The sequence below is a fragment of the Aquarana catesbeiana genome, linkage group LG01, assembly GCF_042186555.1.
Source record: "Aquarana catesbeiana isolate 2022-GZ linkage group LG01, ASM4218655v1, whole genome shotgun sequence".
NCBI classification, from domain to species: Eukaryota; Metazoa; Chordata; class Amphibia; order Anura; family Ranidae; genus Aquarana; species Aquarana catesbeiana.
In genome coordinates, this window is record NC_133324.1 from 255196767 (window position 1) to 255219335 (window position 22569).

A 22569-nucleotide genomic window follows, 5' to 3' on the forward strand; every position below is an offset into this window, starting at 1 on the left:
GGGGGGCATATGGTTAACTACACCATTCAGCAACCAACAATATTTTATTATTTAGGGTGCTTAAAGCGATTAAACTGTGGCTGTTGTAAAAAAAAAAACCTGCAAGGCAATGGCATAATGTGCTAATATGTGATATTAATTTTACCTACAGGTAAGCCTTTTTATAGGCTTACCTTTAGGGAAAAATTACCAAGCGGGGTTTACTACCGCATTAAACCTCTCCACAGTGTATCAATCTGTTAGTACAGTAGTTTTGAATATACAGAGTAAGCATACCACATAGCCAAACTGCTTTAGAAATTATGCATATGCATTATGCATTAGGCATATGCATACAATTAAACAACAGGCAGTGGCGTCACTAGGGTTGGTGTCACCTGGTGCGGTAAAACATGGTGTCCCCTCCCCCCCCCCAATATTTTTTTTCCCATATAACACTGCATAAAATGGCAATAGTAGTGCCATTAAAAACTATAAAGCAACTACAAAATGTAAATAACAATATGAAATGAAAAAAATAGAATTCCCCCAGGAAATAACAACCCCCAGGATCAGTGTCAGTATCTGCAATAACAATCCCCATCATTACTGTCAGTTTCCGCAATAATGATCCCCAACATTACGGTCAGTTTCAGCAATAATAATCCCCCAGCATTGATGTCATGTTCCGCAATAATAACCCAACAGCATTGGTGACAGTTTCTGCAATGATTCCCAGCATTGGTGTTGGTTTCCGCAAAAATAACTCCCTGCATTTGTACTAGTTTGTGCAATGATCCCCAGCATTGGTGTCAGTTTCCACAATAATAACCGCCAGCATTGGTGCCAGGTGCCAGGGATCTAATTAACACTGGCCACTAATTCAGCACAAGGGAGTTAATTAACACTGCCATTGATCATTAATGCAGTGGTGGCCAGTGACTGTGTTAATTAGTCCCTTTGTGCTGTAATAGTGGTCAGCGTTAATTAACTACTTTGTATTACATCATGAATGGGTTAATTAACACTGGCTGCTAATGCAGCACAAAGGGGTTAATTAATTGCTACTGATCATTAATGCATTCAAGATTAATGGTAGTGTTCATTAACGCCTTGTGCTGAATTAGTGGTCAGTGTCAGTACATTACCCCTTCATGCTGCATATTACTGGCTAATGACAGTGTCAGTTAATTAACCCCTTAACCCCCAATCACAAAACCCAACATAGTTCCCAAGACATTGTTCCCTCTGGCGAGTGTCACCCGGATGTGGCCGCACACCCCGATCCCATTGCAATGCCACTGACAACTGGTACAGATAACCAAGTATATCATCTAACATCAAGCATAATACAACAAAGATATTCACTTCAAACTTTCAGGGATGTAAAAACACCCTTTCTCAAGAACCTCCTAGCTGAGGAGGTTCCTACAGGTAGGAGGTTCCTGAGAAAGGGGTTTTTACATACCCAAAATGTTGGTTTGGTTTTTCCTCCTCTTCTCTCTTTTCACCAGTCTGGCTCAGCTTTCCTTTTCATTACACTATCAAGGTTACTGTATTTCTGGACAACAGCTCGTATATGTGTTAAGTGTAGCTCATTGCACTCATATTATGTTTCAATAATCTGTATTCAGTTTAACAAGTTGTTAACATGCCCACGCAGGGGCTAGCATTGACAGTGGTGACAAAAGTAGACAAAATGCAGCAATATGAAAACAAGAACTGATCTAATAATGGAGGATTGGCCTTTTTTCATCAAGCGATGGGGACCAAGTGATCCTGGGGATGTTCCCTCAACAGCGGGGTATCCTCTAGGCCCACTAATATCCATACAGTGGTGCAGTTTGTATACTTCTATACAAATCTAGAAAGAGGAGATAGATCAGAAACCAAGAGGAAGATAGGCAGAAAGGTGGCGCTAGGGAAAGAAAGAATGCACACCTGATGAGTAGAGAGCCAATGAAAGGATAAATAAATCTAGAAAGAAAGGGTTAGAGGCCTAGAGAGTGGGGAGAAGTAAGGGCTCAGGATCATCAAGGCCGCCAGTCATAGGAGACCCAAGCTGGCTTGGGGAAGAGTAGGGAAGGCATAGTTCCGAAACTTTCAGAAACTTAGCATGAGTGTCGTTGTGGGTGCAGACATCTGTTCATTAAGCATCAATGCTGTCATGTGATCTCTTACTCCCTTTAAGGGGACAGATGGTTTCCTCCAGGCTTGAGCAATCGTTCTCTTGGCTGACCAAAGCAGATAGCAAGTGAGCTTCTGTAGGTAGGTGAACAGGCCTGGAATGTAATAGAGAAAACTTGGCTTCTTTTTGTATTGGGAGGTGGAATAAAGTGAATAGAAGGCCAAAAACAAATTAGTCTAGGGCACATCCACCATGTGTGAACAACATCACCCTGATGGCCACAGCACTGGAAACAGCGGTCACTTTAGGATGGATTGGCATGGGTAATACTGGCAGGGACCCAATACCAACGGAGAAGCACCTTATATGTCACCTCCAAGTTGGCTGTATTAAATGAGCATTTGCCCACCATTGCACCCATATTCATGCATGATTTTTGCTGATACAACCTTGGAGTCAATATCTGTGCTGTATTATGCTTGATATTAGATGGCATATTTTAGTTATCTGTACCTGTTGTATAATTGTATGTATATGCCTAATACAAACTTCTATTGCTAAAGCAGTTTGGCTATGTCATGGCCCTCCAGCTGTTGCGGAACTACAAGTCCCATAATGCCTCTGCCTTTAGGAGTCATACTTGTAACTGTCAGCCTTGCAATACGTTATGGGAGTTGTAGATTTGCAAAAGCTGGAGGGCCACCGGTTAAGCACGTCTGAGCTATGTGGTGTGCTTACTCTTTATATTTAAGAACAAGGACTGAACCTGTGAGGCAGCCTGCAAACACCACTGACAGAAGTTTATTGTGTTTTCCCATGATAAAGATAAATGTAATGTAATGTGGAGCGGAGAGCAAGGTTGAGGGAGGACTTGTCAACCAACCCGCTAGAGCTGCCCCCGAAGCTGATAAAAGAGTCATGAAAAGCGGCTTCCAGAGCAGAAAGGTGGAGGTGAATATGGTCTTCACAGGCATCCGAAAGAGCATGTGTGCTGAGAGTGGCTCGTGGTAGATACACATGATTGGCTGCTATTGTGTTGCCAGTCAGATTAGGGAAGTCCATTAAAATGGCAGGATCAACCAGGTAAATATTTGCATTGAAAATATGGATGATGAAAAGAGTATGGAGAAAGGGAGAGATGATAATTTTACATGTGATGACACCATAAAAAGATTTGGTTTTGCTGAGACTTTACGTGAAAGGGTCACACTTTCATTGTGTCCTTGTAAGAGGGAATTGAAACACGTATGAAGGCTGCAAAAGCCCCAATGGAGCTGTCCTAAAACTGAACTATTCATACTGGTTTGAGTTTCCTAATAGCTGGCAGCACCTCAGGATCACTAAAACTTCGGGTGTTCTATATTCAAATTTCTTTATCGTACATCATGGGACACAGAGCACCATAATAATGACTATCTGGGTTATATGCTACCTTTAGGTGATTGGACACTGGCAACCAATAGTAAGAAGGTTCCTCCCATATAACCCCTCCCATACAGGAAGTACCTTTAGTTTTTTGCCAGTGTCTTGAAGGTGATGGTCACAGCTGTGGAAGCTCTTCAAATTTCTTCAATAATGTCCCAGTGAGGATGTTATAATCGGATCCATTCGGATGGCATAAAAAGCTAAAGTGGATGGTACCCGAGCCTCGGTTCAAGAACGAGGTTTTGCCAGTAATGTGTCCTTTATGGCGCTGGACCCTTGTTATATGGTATTCCTGGTCTTCACTTGCCCAAGGGAACCAGAAGGGTGCTTTACAGGTCCAGGGGTGTGGACCCGGTACAAAGGGGGACCCGGTCCTTGAAGGTCCTCAGTGGCACTACCCGCCGTGATGGGGAAGATTGGGCCTGTACCAGGCCCTGCAGCGAGGACCGGTGAGTACTCCCTCTGGGAGGCCTAAAAGTACTACTATTGTTGCTAACATGATATGTTTTAAATTGCGTGCCTTGTGTCCCTACTGTAGGCTGTGGTAGCAAAGGTTACAGATGAAAGCTGGCAGATGCACCCATGTGGGTGTCTCCCACACGTGGGCAGTGTGTGCCGTGCATCATGGGCGTGTGCCGCGAGCCCGTGCGCTGTACTCATCCGCGTGCGCGGGTGGCGGTTGCCGCGTGCATTGCGGCATGCCTGTGTGTGCGCCGCGCGGGCATGCACAGTAGGGCACGGGCGTGCGTGCGTTGGTCACGTGGTGGCGCGCGAGTTTAGAGGGGGGTCACGCGCCTGCATGTACAATGCTGCTTGTCGGTCAGGCTCACAGAAGCCTAGTGCGTGGTGGGTCACAGAGGTCTGGGCATGTGAGTTGGACAGTTGCAACAGGTTGAAGACTGGTAAAGGCTGTGGGAGCGGCTATACGCTGGATCCAGCCATATAACTCAGAGGGAGTGCTTTTTTTCCTCAAAACTTGTAAGCAATGTCTTCCAGGAAACGAGGTACGGGGAGCAGGTCAAGTCCAGGGGTTAAAAGGACTCCTTCAAAAACAGGAGATTAACCTCAGGTTACTGCAGCATCAGTCTCCCCTGAAAGACCTGCAGCATTTGGCCTGGCTGAGCCATTGCAGTTGTCAGGCGTAGTGGCCACTACCAATATCCCTGCATCGGCTTATGTTACTAAGGATGACTTAGCATCAGCCCTAGCTGGCCTTGAAGGCAAGATTGCTGGTATGATTGCCACAGTAACACAGGGAGGGAAGAAACGTCATAGATCTCCCTCTCCTGAGCCCAGTCCCAGTGGAGAGTCACTTGAGTACCAACACTCTTTTAGCCACATGGGTCCTGGTGATTTGGATCCGGAATGGGCAGAGGATTTGGAGGAGGAGGCCGTTAAAGACAAGGAGGAAGGAGAGGCTGAAGAGTCCCCGGCAGAGGGGACTTTCAGCCTCCCAATCCCAGAAATTGTTTATCCAGTCCTTGGCTGAAATGGTGAGAGCTGGATTTAAATTACCCCCGGTACAGGGACCAGGACTCTCCTGTTCTACATTGTGTCCTCAGCCAGGTTCCCAGGCGTTCCCTTTGCATCCTTTATTGGAACAGTTAATTTACGCTGACTGGGACCACCCGGACAGGACATACTTGCCTCCAAAAAGGTTTTCTTTTTTATATCCTATGGAGGAAAAATTCAGGAAGAAGTGGGATACACCTTTGGTTGATGCTGCCATTTCTTCAGTGAATAAAAGCCTAACCTGTCCAGTGGATAATGCCCAGGGGTTTAAGGATCCGGCAGATAAAAAAGCTGGAATCCTTACTAAAAGCTTCCTTTGCGGTGGCTGGTTCAGCAGTACAACCGGCAGTTGTGGCTATCGGTATTTGTCAGGCGTTAAAGGACCATTTTAAGAAGTTGGTCAGGAACCTGCCTGTTCAAGAGGAATTTTCTGACGAATTGTCAGAACTTCCTCGCGCTTAATGTTTTGCAGTAGACTCGATCCAGCAGATGTCTCGCTACTCTCAATCCATATGCGCAGAGTACTGTGTTTGAAAAAATGGTCAGCCGAGACGCCATGCAAGAGGCTACTCGCGGCTTTTCCTTTTCACGGTGAGCGTCTATTAGGGGAAGATCTGGATAAATATATCCAAAAGATCTCTGGAGGGAAAAGCTCCTTGCTTCCGGTTAAAAGAAGGAGTAAGCAGTCTTCCTTTAAGATTCCCAACGCTCCTGGGTCAAGTGCCTCTTCTCCCAAGAGGTATCGACAGCCTCAGCCACCTACTTTCAAGAAGCCTCAAGGTCAAAAAAGACCCTGGACCCAGAAACCAGCCAAAACCAATAACAAGTCTTCCTTATGAAGGGGCGCCCCCACTCTTGTGGGTGGGGGGCAGACTGCGGCGGTTCGCAGATGCTTTATGGGAAATTGGTTCAGGACAGGTGGGTCATTTCCACTATAATTTAAGGTTACAAAATAGAGTTCCGGGATTTTCCCCCAACTCGGTTTTTGGTATCCAAAGTCCCATCAGACCCAGGGAAAAAGAAGGGCCTGTTCCTGGCTTTAGAACAGCTGGAAAGGCAGAAGGTAATTATCAAGGTTCCGCACAAAGAAAGATTCAAGGGGTTCTACTCGAACCTGTTTACAGTGCCAAAGCCGAACGGAGAAGTAAGGCCCATCCTGGACCTCAAATCCCTAAATTATTTTCGAAATGTCCGAACCTTCCGTATGGAGTCGGTTCGTTCAGTAATCGCATCCTTAAGAAAAGGAGATTTTTTAGCGTCCATAGACATCAAAGACGCATACCTGCATGTACCGATTTTCGGTCCACATCAAAGATTCCTGCACTTTGCAGTAGAAGGGTATCATTTCCAGTTTGTGGCACTTCCATTTGGTCTAGCCACAGCCCCTCCGGTCTTCACAAAGGTTCTGGCTCCAGTGTTGGCATTCCTAAGGTCCCAAAAGATCTCAGTGGTAGAATATCTGGACGACCTTCTGCTAAGGGACCAAGCTTACTCCACCTTAGTAGAAAACTTTACAACTACGGTTCGTTTCCTGAGGTTCTTAGGCTGGATTCTAAATATGGACAAATCGGCCCTTCGTCCAGGTCAGGTCTTGACATATCTGGGCCTGATCTTGGACACAACCCAAGAAAGGGTAATTTTACCTCCCTTAAAGGTCAGCTCCATAGTGGAGCTGGTTCGAGAGGTCAAGGGGGTAGAAAGTCCTTCGATTCGACTGTGCATGAGGCTGTTGGGCAAGATGCTGTCATCTTTCAGCGCAGTTCCCTATGCACAGTTTCACTCCAGGATGTTCCAGAGAACTATCCTGGAGGCTTGGGACAAGTCGGTTCAAACCTTGAATCATCCCATGTCTCTATCCCTACAGGTAAAACGGGACCTCTCTTGGTGGTCAAAGACCAGCAACTTGAAGGGCAGAAAATCCTTTCCACCTGTAACCTGGAAGGTAGTAACTACGGACGCCAGTCGTCTAGGCTGGGGAGCGGTCCTGGAAGAGGCTTCCGTCCAGGGATTATGGTCCCAGGTAGAGAAGATCTTGCCCATCAATCTGCTGGAAATTCGGCAGCTCGCTTGCCTCTCCTATTTTGAACGTCCAGACTGCGGTGTTTTCCTGTCCGAATACAGTCAGACAACTCCACGTTGGTGGCATACATCAACCACCAAGGGGGCACCCGGAGCCGAATCACATATTAACTTGGGCAGAGAGACATGTGCCATTTCTGTCAGCAATTCTTATTCCAGGGGTGGACAATTGGCGGGCAGACTACCTAAGTTGTCAGCAACTGTTACCGGGGGAGTGGTCTCTTCACCCCGAAGTTTTCCTTCAAATCTGTCAGCACTAGGGGATGCCAGATGTGGATCTTCTGGCATCCAGATTCAATGCCAAGGTGGACATGTTTGTATCCAGGACCAGGGATCCGCTCGCCGTCGGAACGGATGCATTGGTGATTCCCTGGGATTGGTATTCCCTAATTTATGCTTTTCCTCCGATCCAGATGCTACCGCACCTGTTACGCAGGATACAGGAGGAGCAGAAAACAGTGATTCTGGTGGCCCCGGTGTGGCCCAGGAGGTCCTGGTACTCAGAGATTGTGAGGATGGCGGTGGAGGACCCGTTGTGCCTCCCATACCGTCCAGACCTGTTGTCTCAAATACCCATATACCATCCTTCTTTACAGTCGCTGAATTTGATGGCATGGCTATTGAGACCAGGGTACTGAAAGACCGTGGTATCAGAGGTTCAGTCTTATCTACTCTGATAAATGCTAGAAAGCCAGTTTCTAGAAGTATTTACCATAGGGTCTGGAAATCATACATTTCCTGGTGCGAGAGGAGAAGATGGCACCCTCGCAAGTATACGATTGGGAGGATCCTTGCCTTTCTTCAAACAGGAATTGATTTAAACTTATCTTTAGTAACCATTAAAGGACAAATTTCGGCCTTATCAGTTTTTTTCCAGAGGCCAATTGCATCTCATTCTTTAGTGCGAACCTTCGTCAAGGGGATACTGCACTTAAGACCGCTGGTTAAGCCACCCTTATGCCCCTGGGACTTTAACTTGGTGCTATCAGCTCTACAGTTTCAACCCTTTGAACCGATTAGGCATATTCCTTTAATTCTATTGACTAGGAAATTGTTTTTTTTGGTGGCCATAACTTCGGCTAGAAGGGTGTCTGAATTGGCCGTCCTTTCTTGTAAAAAACCTTTTCTATTTTTACATCAGGACAAGGTGTTGGTGCGCCCCGTCCAGATTTTTTACCTAAGGTGGTTTCCAATTTTCATTTTAATCAGGATATCATTTTACCTTCCTGTTTTCCCAATCCTGAGTCTAAAGAGGAAAAGTTGCTTCACTCACTGGATGTGGTCAGAGCAGTCAAGGTTTACTTAAGCATGTCAGCTCCATTTCGGAAGACTGACTCCCTTTTTGTCCTGCCAGAGGGTCCTAAGAGGGGACAGGCAGCAACTAGTTCAACTATCTCTAGGTGGATTCGCCAACTCATTATCCAGGCTTATGAGTTGAAACGCAGGGTTCCACCTCGATATTTCAAAGCTCACTCTACTAGAGGCGTTAGTACATCATGGGCAGTGCGCCAACAGGTGTCTATGGCTCTGGTTTGCAAAGCGGCCGCTTGGTCTTATTTATTTATTTATTTATTTCAGGTACTTATATAGCGCCGTCAATTTACGCAGCGCTTTTACATATATATTATACATTCACATCAGTCCCTATACCCTCAAGGAGCTTACAATCTAAGGTCCCTAACTCACATTCATACCTATACTAGGGCCAATTTAGACAGGATCCAATTAACCTTCCAGCATGTCTTTGGAGTGTGGGAGGAAACCGGAGTACCCGGAGGAAACCCACGCAGACACAGGGAGAACATGCAAACTCCAGGCAGGTAGTGTCGTGGTCAGGATTCGAACCAGCGACCCTTCTTACTGCTAGGCGAGAGTGCTACCCACTACACCACTGTGCCGCCCCTGGTCTTCAGTTCATACCTTCACCAGGTTTTACCAGCTGGACGTTAGATCTCAAAAGGAGACTATTTTTGGCCACAGCGTGCTGCAAGCTGCTTTATAAGTCCTGGGCCTGAAGGGGATTTAGGAATACTATGTTCCCTCCCCTCAAAGGCATTGCTTTAGGACATCTCAGATAGTCATTATTATGGTGCTCTGTGTCCCGTGATGTACGATAAAGAAAAATGGATTTTTAAAACAGCTTACCTGTAAAATCCTTTTCTTGGAGTACATCAGGGGACACAGAGGTCCCTCCCTTCTTTTCTGGGATCTTCATTGCTTGCTACAAAACTAAAGGTACTGCCTGTATGGGAGGGGTTCTATGGGAGGAACCTTCTTACTATTGGTTGCCAGTGTCCAATCACCTAAAGGTAGCATATAACCCAGATAGTCATTATTATGGTGCTTTGTGTCCCGTGATGTACTCCAAAGGATTTTACAGGTAAGCTGTTTTAAAAATCAATTTTTCAGATTCCAGCTCCAACTGTGTAGCTCTTAACTGTGGCCCAATACCTAATTCAGCTCAGTGAATGGACTTCTCCAGCCAGTAAGGGAGTACATTGCAGGTGGTATACACAGACTTGATCTAGAACTGTGACTTTCCAGGCTAAAAGCTGCTATTTGCATGTTGAGTTTTATAGCTCCTATGGCCTCCTCAAGTGAATTTAAAATATGTGCTGATATTGCTAGGTGCCCCAGTTTACAAATATATCAGTAGTGACACATTTAATTTAACATGATGATTATGACACTGCTTTATCAACCTTCTTCTAGACATGCTTAGATTTTATGTGCCTTCCTAATGGACATTATGTCCACAGCCATGGTGTTTTAAACCTGATGCTGTCAAGGGTGTAATATATGAAATGTTTGCAGAAAGTGGAATTTTTGGGGAGGTTGGTTTACTAAAGGTGATCAAGTGCAAGGAACATAAAAAAAAAAAATACTTTTGTGTGCACATGATTGGATGATGGAAGTCAGCAGAGCTTCACTTTCTTCACTGAAAATTGCCTTTCAAAGTGTATAGCCTATTTGCAACTCCAACATACATGTTCTCCCTGTGCCTGCGTGGGTTTCCTCTGGGTACTCCGGGTTCCTCCCACACTCCAAAGACATGCTGGTAGGTTAATTGGCTCCTGTCTAAATTGGCCTGACTATATATATATATATATATATATATATATATATATATATATATATATATATATTTATATATAGGCCTTAGAATTTTAAGCTCCTTGAGGACAGGGACTGATGTGAATGTACTATATATATATATATATATATATATATATATATATATATATATAAATAAAACGCTGCGTACATTGACAGTGCTATATAAGAACTAATAATAAATAAGTAAATAAATAATTATTACAAGGGGATTTACACAATGGATAGCACTATTCACATTCTCTGTCTCCTTCAACACTCCCTCTATCAAATTTTAACTATGTGTAGGGTTTAGGGGGAGTTCATCATAAAGGGTTGCAGCTAGAGAAAACTTCCAAATGACTAGCATATTCAGTTTCTAAATACATCTACAGTGTATGAACTGTAATTATTATAGCAATTCAAGATGGTCTATATGGGAAAGATATTTTATATTGAAATCATTATTTAGATATGAAAGGAGATAATGCATATACAAGTTGATGGTAGCCAATGAGAGATATGATTTGTACAAAATGTGTACAGGTTCTATGACTAATTCAAGGTTCATTTACAAGTAATCTTTATTTGGATGTTGCTGATAATATATGGGATGATTTAATGGCTACAATCCTGTTCTTAAATTTTTCTGAAGATATACTGGTGTTCAGTAAATGTGTCCAAATTTCACAGTGGCTATAGCAAGTAAGAATTAAACTAAAAAAAAGGATGGAACTTCCCACTATAAATCAATGTGATATTGTATCTGTCACCACAGGGCCAAGGTGAAGAAAGGTGTCAACATTCTGAATGTGAAGATCAGTGATGCTCGGCAGTGGGATGTTAAGCAGGAACTGGGAAATGGAGGAAAACATTCCACCACAACTGTAGCCTGTCAAAGAATAGGACCAAGCCCTCGTAACAGGTAGGGTGCCATTCCAATGTGCATCAGCTTGAGTTGTGTCAATAACTGTTAAAGCTATAGAGGGACATCATAAAAGCACTTTTGTTAATGGTGCCTCCATCTGCTTACGGGCTACAGTACATTCATTTCCATAAAATGAATTGGCTTTTGCTGCTCCTGACCACATATTTTCACAATAGTAACTTTATTATCCTTTCCCTCTGCATCTGCGTCTTTCTTTGTATGCCATCTGGTTGATATGGAGCCAGGCTCATTCCATTCAATATACTGTATTTATTTTTTGTATGTTTCATGGTATCACAATAAACTGCGTCCACTGTATCCATTATAATGACTTCTAACAACAAATGCCAGTTTTTTAATGCGGGTGGGGAGAGGAGGCAGATGTCATCCCTAACACCCTTCAACCGTCTCATTTATTGCATTCAGTGTGTTTAAAGCCTAACTTTATTTTATGATAAGTTTCAGATTATAAGACAAAGCTGTGCATCAACCCAGTGTTAATATTTTTTATTACTTACCTTGTTCTACAGCCATATTCCTTACATTCAGACTTAATGAAGTGAATCTTGCAAAATCAGACTTTTCATTTCCACACCATTAATATTGTTGTGGCCTGCATCCCCTGCATGAGGAGATATCATTATTACCAACTCCACCTGCAGACTAATCCAAGACACATTGGAGTGGTTTCCAAAAGAATAGAGGCTGTTCTCTTTGCAAGGTAAATTCTCACTTTGCAAATTGTATGTTAATACTGTTAAGTGAATAAGCTGAAGCTATATTCACTTTACAATGCCCAATCATGTGTGAAAAAAATAAAGAACTTCAGGAATTCAGCCACTTTGTAAAATATGCTGGTATACAATGAGTTAAGTTCAATGAGGTGCATGCTACCTTCTGGACTTATCTCTTTAATTTACATCTGACAGTTTTACAGAGCTCCAGGAGTGAAGCTATCACATTACCCCTGGAGCTCTGACAGGAGAGATGCTGTGTTCTCCTAAAGAACGTATCTGCCCACCCCTCCCCTCTGCTCATTCACAGATGAGTTTACTTATTACAAAGCGCTCTGTGCTTGGGCAAAAGGAGGAGAGGGGAAAGCATAGTGGCTATATGCGACTCTGCAGCCCCAGGAGCTGAAATAGGAGGGTCTAGACTCATAATTCTGAATGTATAGCGATAATTATGCTCCTAACACTCAGAAAAAAATGTTACAGTGAATTAAAGAAATATTCCTTCACTACTCTAAGATTCAACTACTTTTTAAAATGTAAGTCTGGGGAGGTGGCCCAACACCTCATTGGACTTACATTTTTACAAAGTAGCTGAATTCTTGGAGTTCCCCCTGTCCCCCCAATTTTTTTTTTTTACCTACTATTATTTTTATTTTGCGTTTAATAATGGAGACGTCTACATACAAACGTGTACTGTATGCATGAAGGAATCACCTGATTATCTGTATATATTTTAGTAACATGACTACTTTTGAGATAAATATTGCAAGAGTTAAATTAAGATAAAAATGCATGCAGTATTTATCTGAATTGATCCCCATATGTGATATGATAGAGTGCTGCATGAATACAAACAATGTAAATCACAAACAAACTTAGCCTGTCCTATTGCAGCCAAAAGTGTGCTCAACTTGTATAGCAAAAAAAGAAGTGGTGTGTCCGCCAAGTATGAAGGGTCAAATGGCAAGTCAATAGGAAGAACTACACAGGGAAGAACTCCATATGTATTGTGGCCACTGTCATTTTTCCAAAAGTAGTTTACACCTGTTACATGCTAATTCAGATGTACCAACCATATGCATTGGATTTTTATATTTATTAGTTGACTTAATTATTTATTATAACTCTTGTGGTGGTGCAGCATTGTTAATGAACTTGGTTGTTGTTATTGGGTAAACTGTTGACATGCAAATTCCTTAGTGCTCCCTATCAGAACAGAGGGCATATGTTGGAAGTTCAACACATCAAACTTGAACAATTTGCTAGGTAGTGTTAAGACCCGTACACACGATTGGACTTTTTGCCAACAAACATGCAAATTAGCTGTTTCAAGGCAAAATCTGACCGTGTGTACGCTCCATCGGACAAACTTTTTTGCTTTCATCGGACAAATGTTGGCTGTGTGAACAGACAAACTTGGCGGCAACAAAAGTCCGACGTCGGCAAGTCCGATCATGTGTACACAAAACCATCAGACTTTAGTACAAAGTACAGACCAGACACGCATGCTCAGAACCAATGCAAAAGATCAGACAACAATACAGAAATTGACCAAAGGGTGGCACCGGAGAATTGAACGTTCTCTTTTGAAGTGTCGTCAGTACGTTGAAACGTCACTACATTCGTGTTTGTTGCCTAAAATGTCCTGCCATGTGTATGCTTAACAAGTTCACGGCCAACACCCTTTGTACGGAAATCCACGGGAAAATTTGTATAAAGTCCGATCTTGTGTATGAGGCTTAAGGGATCATGTTCACTACATGTGCATGCCTTAACATGCTCATTTTATCCCAAGCTGCAAGGTTTCCATAGGTATTTATCCCTTCTCTTCCTTATTTTTTGGTAAAACAGTCCCAACACATATACTGTGTCTATAGCAACAGCAGTGAAAACAAGTTAACTTTGATTATTTCCAAGGAGCAACAGAAAAGAGCTTCAACAGTCTCCACACATGAAAGAGAAAATGCAAGTATAAAAAAAAAAAACGCGGACTGGCGAGGAAAAGATCAAATCTAAGTTTTTAGTGTCTGTTTCTCTGCAAAATATCATAAAATGAACTGTGTGTGCAAATAAAAAAAGTATCATGTATTGTGCTCAACTATGACATATCAAAAAAAATAAAAAATGTTCAAACTGAAAGGAGCAAAACACGGGGGCTACATGCCGATGACAGAAAATCTTTTAGATAACAGCAGATATTAAATATTACATTGTAAGCCAGTAACATACAGCTTGAACAGAAGGAAACCGTTCTTGCAGCAGCTAAAAATAAACACAAATAAAAGTAGTAAAAAGATTTGCAGTTATTAAATAATAGGGTCATGTATAGTATGTGCGGACATCCCATCAGAAGTAGGTAGATATGGCACGAGTCAAGAATTTAGACATACAATTTATTGCAGATTGGGTGTTCTCAAACACTAATCTGTTTACTTTCAATCACTACCATTATATAAAATCACTACAACACTTCTGCCAGGCCTAGCTCTGGAATTCCTTCATTCAATAATGTCAATCATTTCCCGTGCCCAGGACTCTACGAAAGGACATAAATTACAGGTTGAAATGATAAAAAAAATCATAATTTTAAAAAGTGTACACTTGAGGGCCTTAACGAATGGCTTGGTATATAGATCTAACGTTAAATGGGTGTGTGGACAAGGGATTATAGCGGTGCTAGGGTCAGAAAGATTAGAGAAGAAAAGATAAAACAAAAAATACTAAAATTACAAATTTTATTAATAGTCTATCATAAATACAATGTACATTATAAACAATTCATACAATAATTATACAAATTTTGTGGATACATATACTGTAAGTGACCCTAAGAATGGTCAAGTGGGCCAGATGGCAAGTGGCCGTTGAAGGAGGGGGGGCTCGTTTTCCTACATGTTTCGCCAAAACATTGGCTTCTTCAGGGAACAGGAGCTCATAGGGTGGATATATATAAAAAATTCTGTGTGGTGGACATGAAAACACATGTTAGAAATATTAATTTGACCAAACACTGCATAGTAAAAACAATAATACATTGCAACTGTGGCTGGACATTCATGCGACCCTAAGCTCAACACCACTAAACGGAACTGCGGACATACCTGGGGCGTCAGTGCCCAAGACGGGAGGGAAGAGAGGGAGAGGGGGAACACAGCCACCCAAGGAGATCCCCACAGGGGAGCAGGCAGACCGCGCCGTAAATTATGCCTGCAGGGGGCATACAGTAGACCTGGCAAAGGAATGTAAAGATAGTCATGTGTCATAATGCACTGTGGTAGTTATTCCAGGAATAAAGGGTTGCGCATATGTGCATTGTATTAAAAAGAAAACAAAAAATATATGTATATAAATAAGTATAAATATATCTATATCTCTGGAAAAGGTGCGGACTTACATGTATATCTAAAAGCTGTAGAGAGGCAAGGTCAGAAAGTGCCTGTGATATATGTATGCACACAGCAAGGAAAGGACATCAAGGTTGAACCATATCTGCAGACCACTTAAAGCAGGCCTAATTAAAAAAAAATGGATAGTATTAGGGGTCTTGCTGTTGTTAACTGGGGCCAGATATGGTAGTTTATGCCTATACTTACTTGATAGTATCTGCTGTAAGAAAAGATTCTCATAGCGGTACATTCACAGGTATATAGTACCGGTGCTAGGATGAAAAAGGGATAAAAGTAACAGTGGATCCTATATAAAATATAAAGAAAAAAAGGAGGATCAGAAAGGTAGGGAAATGGAAGTTTTAAAATGTACTTGGGCACAGGTGAGGCTAGAGAAAAGGAATCTGTTACCTAATTCATCATGGAGCACACCATGTTGCTTGAGAAAATCAGTGTTAACCACCAGAGTAAGAGGCCGGTCCAAAGTAAGTTCTAAAAAGTATGTAAAGGAATCATAAATAATTCATGTAAACAACATGAAGTCAAGGTGTTATGAAAGGCAGAAGTTTACCTTGTAGCTGTGTGCAGAGCGAATGCAGGCACGTCCCTCGTCCATGGGAACTGAGGGACTGGCCGGTTACTCATATACCCCCCACACCTGATCAGATGATGATCAGGTGTGCGGACGCTAAACGAGGGGTAGCCACGGCTGTGCACTGCACGGTGCCTAGGAACTACGAGTTCCATCATGCAACGCGCGCGCATGCTCAGATCTCACGGACCGTGTGGCGATTGGAGAGGCGAACACCCCTGGAATGGGAAGTACCAAGGTGTCATCTCACCCAATCTGCCGATGGAATAAGGGACCAGAGGGTCTGAGAACAGACGTGGGCACCCAGGGGCAGACAGTTGTCTGCGCCTTGGCGTCCGTACAGGCAAAGACAGCGCTAGCCATGTCACCCCCAAACCGGGAGAGCCCGCGGGGCCGCCGCCCACCACCCACGCCGCAGATAATCCCCCCAGTCGTGGGGCTAGCCAAGGCACCAGGGACAACCGCAGTCCAGTGGCGGGGAACAACGGGGCACGAAGTGTAGTGCGCCGAGACACAGGATGGGAGGATATCCCAAAGGTTACCCAACGATCCACAGGGGCCACTGGGGAAGGTGGGAATTACTGTGTGTCAGCACACGACATCCAGCCACAATGTGTGCAGTGTGCATAGAGAACCACTGGGTCCCAGTACGACAATGAAACCTGCAACCAAAAATTGAAAATACAATGCAAAACAATATATAAAAAAGAATATATAAAAAAGGAAACACACAGTATATAATTTGCAACAGTTGTGTCGAAAAATATTGTTCAATAATGACAAAAAAGAGTTTTAAGTCGCAAATAAATACAGGCAATATACACTAATAGAATATGCAGGGATATAAGATATATTGAGTCAATTTGCCAACTTGTCTCAGAAAAGGAAAAAGGCATTTGTAATCAATATAGAAGGCAAGGTATGAGTCCATGTCAAAAAAACATTATATGGATAAAATACCGGGTGGAGCCATGGCAGCAAAGGGAAAGAAAGACAGGGAAAACAGGAGAATGAAAGGCTGAGAAGGGAATAGAGGGGGGGGGGGGGGGGAAAGGGGATAGGAAAAGGATAGGGTAGAGAGAAAAAACCACAAACGACGTTGTCTGGGGAAGGGGCATGAAAAAGAAAAACTTAAAGGAAGGGCTTAAAACTAATATATTCATTGAGTCCTGGGAAGATGTTAGCATTTAATATATGAATCCATTTGGTTTCGAGTCGTAATAGTGAATTATCAGTACTACCACCTCTTACATGTGAGGGGATATGTTCAAGTGCGGAAAACAAAATAACATGGGGATCGGAGTTATGTTGGGCAGCGATATGCCTATTAATGGTCGTAGTGGTGGTGTTCTTGTATAGTGGTTTGATATGGTCCCGGATACGGGTCTGAAAGGGGCGCTTGGTTTTGCCAACATAGAATGCGCCGCATTGGCATTGGGCCAGGTATACAACCCCAACAGTGGCGCAGGTGACATAGTGTCTGATGGTATGTGTGTTTCCATCGGGTAGATTAACAACCTGAGAGTTGGCAACAAATGTACATATGTCACATTTGCCACATTGATAGGTACCGGTGGCAGTGGGCCTGTGTGCAGTGTCAGTAGAATGATGACTATGAATCAGACGATCACGGAGAGAGGGAGAGCGTCGATAGGTAATATCAGGATAAGTGTTAATATATTTGGCAATAGTAGGATCAGATGTAAGTAAGGGCCAAAATTGTTTGAGGACGTCTTTGATTTGGGTATGCTGATTAGAGAATTGGGTGATGAGTCGTGTGGGTTGTTTAGAATCCAATGGTTTGTCAGAGAAAACCAGGTCTTTACGGTTGAGTTTTTTTGCCTTATGGAATGCTTTCTTTAAGAGAGAGTGGCTGTAGCCTCTATCTAAGAGTCTATTATAGAGGTCGTGTGCCGCCCTGAAGAAATCTTCATCGCGGGTACAGTTACGTTTAATCCTAACATATTGGCTATATGGTATACTTCGAAGGAGGGGCTCAGGATGGGCACTCTGGGCATGTAGGATTGTATTGCCCGAAGAGGGTTTGCGGTATAGAGTAGTATAGACTTGGCCATTGGGTTGTACACCAATCTGAAGGTCCAAGAAATGGATCTGAGACTGGCTGCACTCCATGGTAAATCTTAGATTGTATGTGTTGTCAGTAAGGCTTTGTACAAATGAGGAAAGTTCTTCCTTAGTACCGGCCCAAAACAGAAGTATATCATCGATATACCTGTACCAGGATATAATCCTGGACAGGTAGGGGTTGAAGTGAATCGAGTCAAAAAGTTCCCTCTCCCACCCCCCCAGGTACAGGTTGGCATAGGCAGGGGCACACTTGGTCCCCATAGCCACACCCTGCACCTGGAGGAAGTGGGAGGAGCCGAACATAAAATAGTTGCGTGTGAGTATGAACCTCAATAATTTGAGGACAAAGTCCCCGTATTCATCATATTGGGGGCCTCTGGCACGAATGAGTTTGCTGATAACTGAGATACCTCTATTGTGGGGGATTACGTTGTATAAGCTTTCCACATCTAGGGCTACCAACCATGTACCACTGGGCAGGGATTGGCCATCTAATATACGAAGGAGATGGATAGTGTCCTTTATATATGAAGGCAAAGCTACAACATGGGGTGCCAGATATTTATCTACCAGAGCACTGGCAGATTCTGTGAGGCATTGACGACCAGACACAATTGGGCGACCAGGTGGATGGTCGAGAGATTTGTGCAATTTCGGGAGGGAATAGAAGGTAGGGGTAGTGGGTTCTTTAACATAAAGAAATTTCCATGTGTTGGAGTCTATAATGCCTTTTTGATAAGCTGCAAATATCAGCTGTTGGTATTCGGATATATAGTTAACAATGAGTGTTTTAGAAATTGGTCTATACCACTCGCGATTGTTTAAAATATCCAGGCACATTTGTTCATAGAAGGACACATCCATCACCACCACATTGCCACCCTTGTCGGCTGGCTTAATGGTGAGTTCAGGATGGTTTTGTAGGGATTTAATGGCCCTAATCTGAGCCAAAGTTAGGTTGGAGGGATACGCGGAGTTGAAATTTAAGCCTTCGATGGTGTTAGTGACCTGTTGTACAAAGGCCCATATATTGGGATTTGTAGAAAGATTTGGAAAATTCACAGATTTGGGTTTAAAAGAAACAGGAGGGGGGAAGGGGGGAGCACCAAGGGTGGCGGCCTCAAGATTGGTAGGATCAAGAGAGTCGTCACCATCAGTGCACCCCTCCTCCCAAAGTGACATTAATTCTTCGAGGGCTTGTATTTCCGCTAAGGTGGGAAGCTGTTGGGAAGGATTTGCATGCACATTCTGAACAAGTGCAGTATTAGATTGAGATTTGTCATAGATCACTTTGAAAAGAAGTTTACGTGCAAAAAGATGCACGTCTTTAATAAAGGCGAATTTGTCAAAGTCGTTAGAGGGACAAAATGTGAGGCCTAATTGGAGTACATAGATCTGATCCGCATTGAGTGGAATAGAAGATAGATTGATTACATCAGGGGTGGTTGGTCTTGCTGGATCATTGGCATTTGTGGGTGTAAATCGGGGGATGGGCTTGGGAGAGACTCCTGGCCCTGCCCTAAAAAAATAGGTGCAAGTTTAGGGTCTGCTGTAGCAGAGCTGGCTGGAAACATGGAAGTGATAGTGGGTTCACTTACCCTTCGGGAGGTGATGTGCGTTTGAGAGTGCGGTGGTGCCATTATGCCTGCAGGTGTCTTGGTAGAGGATGATTTGGGAATCGCTGACGACTTGGGTTGTGCTTTAGTGAAGGGAGTGGATACGTGAGCGGTCTTCGAATGACCTGTAGGTGGGTGTGATAGAGGAGTGGGTCCTAGTGTGCGGTGGAGTGACTCCGAGGATATGGCCGAAAGATCGCCTTTTCTTCTTTTTGCTAATTGTTCCTGTGTCAAATCTTGGTAAACAGTGGAGGTACTGGATGAAAAAGAAGCAGATAAATTGTTAGAGGCATGGTTATTTGAAGTAGGTATATTAGTGGAAAAGGGTTTGTTTCTAGCTTTGGTTTCCTTGGCATTGTCCCAATTGTAGGCATATCCATTTTCATGGGCTGCTAAGTCTCTTAAGAATTTGCTTTCTTTGTCATTAATAGTCGTAAGTGTATATTCCTCCAGGTGTGCGCGCAGGGTTTTATCCCGCTTGCTATACCTGGGGGAGGAAAGACCAAGAGCATGATCTGTGTACCATCGATTGATTGCAACATCAAGTTGTGCCAACTCGGTGGTATATTCGTGGCACAACATGGAGAGCATGTTGAGAGAGCATGATATAAGATTGCTTTCCCAAGAGGTTTTTAGTGTGTCGTTGATTTTTTTGATATTGGGGAAAAGTTGTATTCTTAATCCCCAAGGGATTATTTTGTGTTCCGCATATTTTTCAAAGTAGGTTTTATGCCAGTAAATTTTGTCCCTCTAACGACTTTGACAAATTCGCCTTTATTAAAGACGTGCATCTTTTTGCACGTAAACTTCTTTTCAAAGTGATCTATGACAAATCTCAATCTAATACTGCACTTGTTCAGAATGTGCATGCAAATCCTTCCCAACAGGTTCCCACCTTAGCGGAAATACAAGCCCTCGAAGAATTAATGTCACTTTGGGAGGAGGGGTGCACTGATGGTGACGACTCTCTTGATCCTACCAATCTTGAGGCCGCCGCCCTTGGTGCTCCCCCCTTCCCCCCTCCTGTTTCTTTTAAACCCAAATCTGTGAATTTTCCAAATCTTTCTACAAATCCCAATATATGGGCCTTTGTACAACAGGTCACTAACACCATCGAAGGCTTAAATTTCAACACCGCGTATCCCTCCAACCTAACTTTGGCTCAGATTAGGGCCATTAAATCCCTACAAAACCATCCTGAACTCACCATTAAGCCAGCCGACAAGGGTGGCAATGTGGTGGTGATGGATGTGTCCTTCTATGAACAAATGTGCCTGGATATTTTAAACAATCGCGAGTGGTATAGACCAATTTCTAAAACACTCATTGATAACTATATATCCGAATACCAACAGCTGATATTTGCAGCTTATCAAAAAGGCATTATAGACTCCAACACATGGAAATTTCTTTATGTTAAAGAACCCACTACCCCTACCTTCTATTCCCTCCCGAAATTGCACAAATCTCTCGACCATCCACCTGGTCGCCCAATTGTGTCTGGTCGTCAATGCCTCACAGAATCTGCCAGTGCTCTGGTAGATAAATATCTGGCACCCCATGTTGTAGCTTTGCCTTCATATATAAAGGACACTATCCATCTCCTTCGTATATTAGATGGCCAATCCCTGCCCAGTGGTACATGGTTGGTAGCCCTAGATGTGGAAAGCTTATACAACGTAATCCCCCACAATAGAGGTATCTCAGTTATCAGCAAACTCATTCGTGCCAGAGGCCCCCAATATGATGAATACGGGGACTTTGTCCTCAAATTATTGAGGTTCATACTCACACGCAACTATTTTATGTTCGGCTCCTCCCACTTCCTCCAGGTGCAGGGTGTGGCTATGGGGACCAAGTGTGCCCCTGCCTATGCCAACCTGTACCTGGGGGGGTGGGAGAGGGAACTTTTTGACTCGATTCACTTCAACCCCTACCTGTCCAGGATTATATCCTGGTACAGGTATATCGATGATATACTTCTGTTTTGGGCCGGTACTAAGGAAGAACTTTCCTCATTTGTACAAAGCCTTACTGACAACACATACAATCTAAGATTTACCATGGAGTGCAGCCAGTCTCAGATCCATTTCTTGGACCTTCAGATTGGTGTACAACCCAATGGCCAAGTCTATACTACTCTATACCGCAAACCCTCTTCGGGCAATACAATCCTACATGCCCAGAGTGCCCATCCTGAGCCCCTCCTTCGAAGTATACCATATAGCCAATATGTTAGGATTAAACGTAACTGTACCCGCGATGAAGATTTCTTCAGGGCGGCACACGACCTCTATAATAGACTCTTAGATAGAGGCTACAGCCACTCTCTCTTAAAGAAAGCATTCCATAAGGCAAAAAAACTCAACCGTAAAGACCTGGTTTTCTCTGACAAACCATTGGATTCTAAACAACCCACACGACTCATCACCCAATTCTCTAATCAGCATACCCAAATCAAAGACGTCCTCAAACAATTTTGGCCCTTACTTACATCTGATCCTACTATTGCCAAATATATTAACACTTATCCTGATATTACCTATCGACGCTCTCCCTCTCTCCGTGATCGTCTGATTCATAGTCATCATTCTACTGACACTGCACACAGGCCCACTGCCACCGGTACCTATCAATGTGGCAAATGTGACATATGTACATTTGTTGCCAACTCTCAGGTTGTTAATCTACCCGATGGAAACACACATACCATCAGACACTATGTCACCTGCGCCACTGTTGGGGTTGTATACCTGGCCCAATGCCAATGCGGCGCATTCTATGTTGGCAAAACCAAGCGCCCCTTTCAGACCCGTATCCGGGACCATATCAAACCACTATACAAGAACACCACCACTACGGCCATTAATAGGCATATCGCTGCCCAACATAACTCCGATCCCCATGTTATTTTGTTTTCCGCACTTGAACATATCCCCTCACATGTAAGAGGTGGTAGTACTGATAATTCACTATTACGACTCGAAACCAAATGGATTCATATATTAA

General features: G+C 43.4%; 1 protein-coding gene across 1 annotated transcript in view; it reads left to right on the top strand.

Moving 5' to 3' along the window:
• The window catches only part of TMEM132C (transmembrane protein 132C), a 921872-nt gene that overhangs the window by 525781 nt on the left and 373522 nt on the right, over window positions 1-22569 (top strand). Inside the window, exon 3 of the mRNA XM_073627978.1 lies at window positions 10995-11141. Within this exon, the coding sequence (XP_073484079.1) occupies window positions 10995-11141 (147 nt within the window). The remainder of the gene's footprint in view (window positions 1-10994; window positions 11142-22569) is intronic.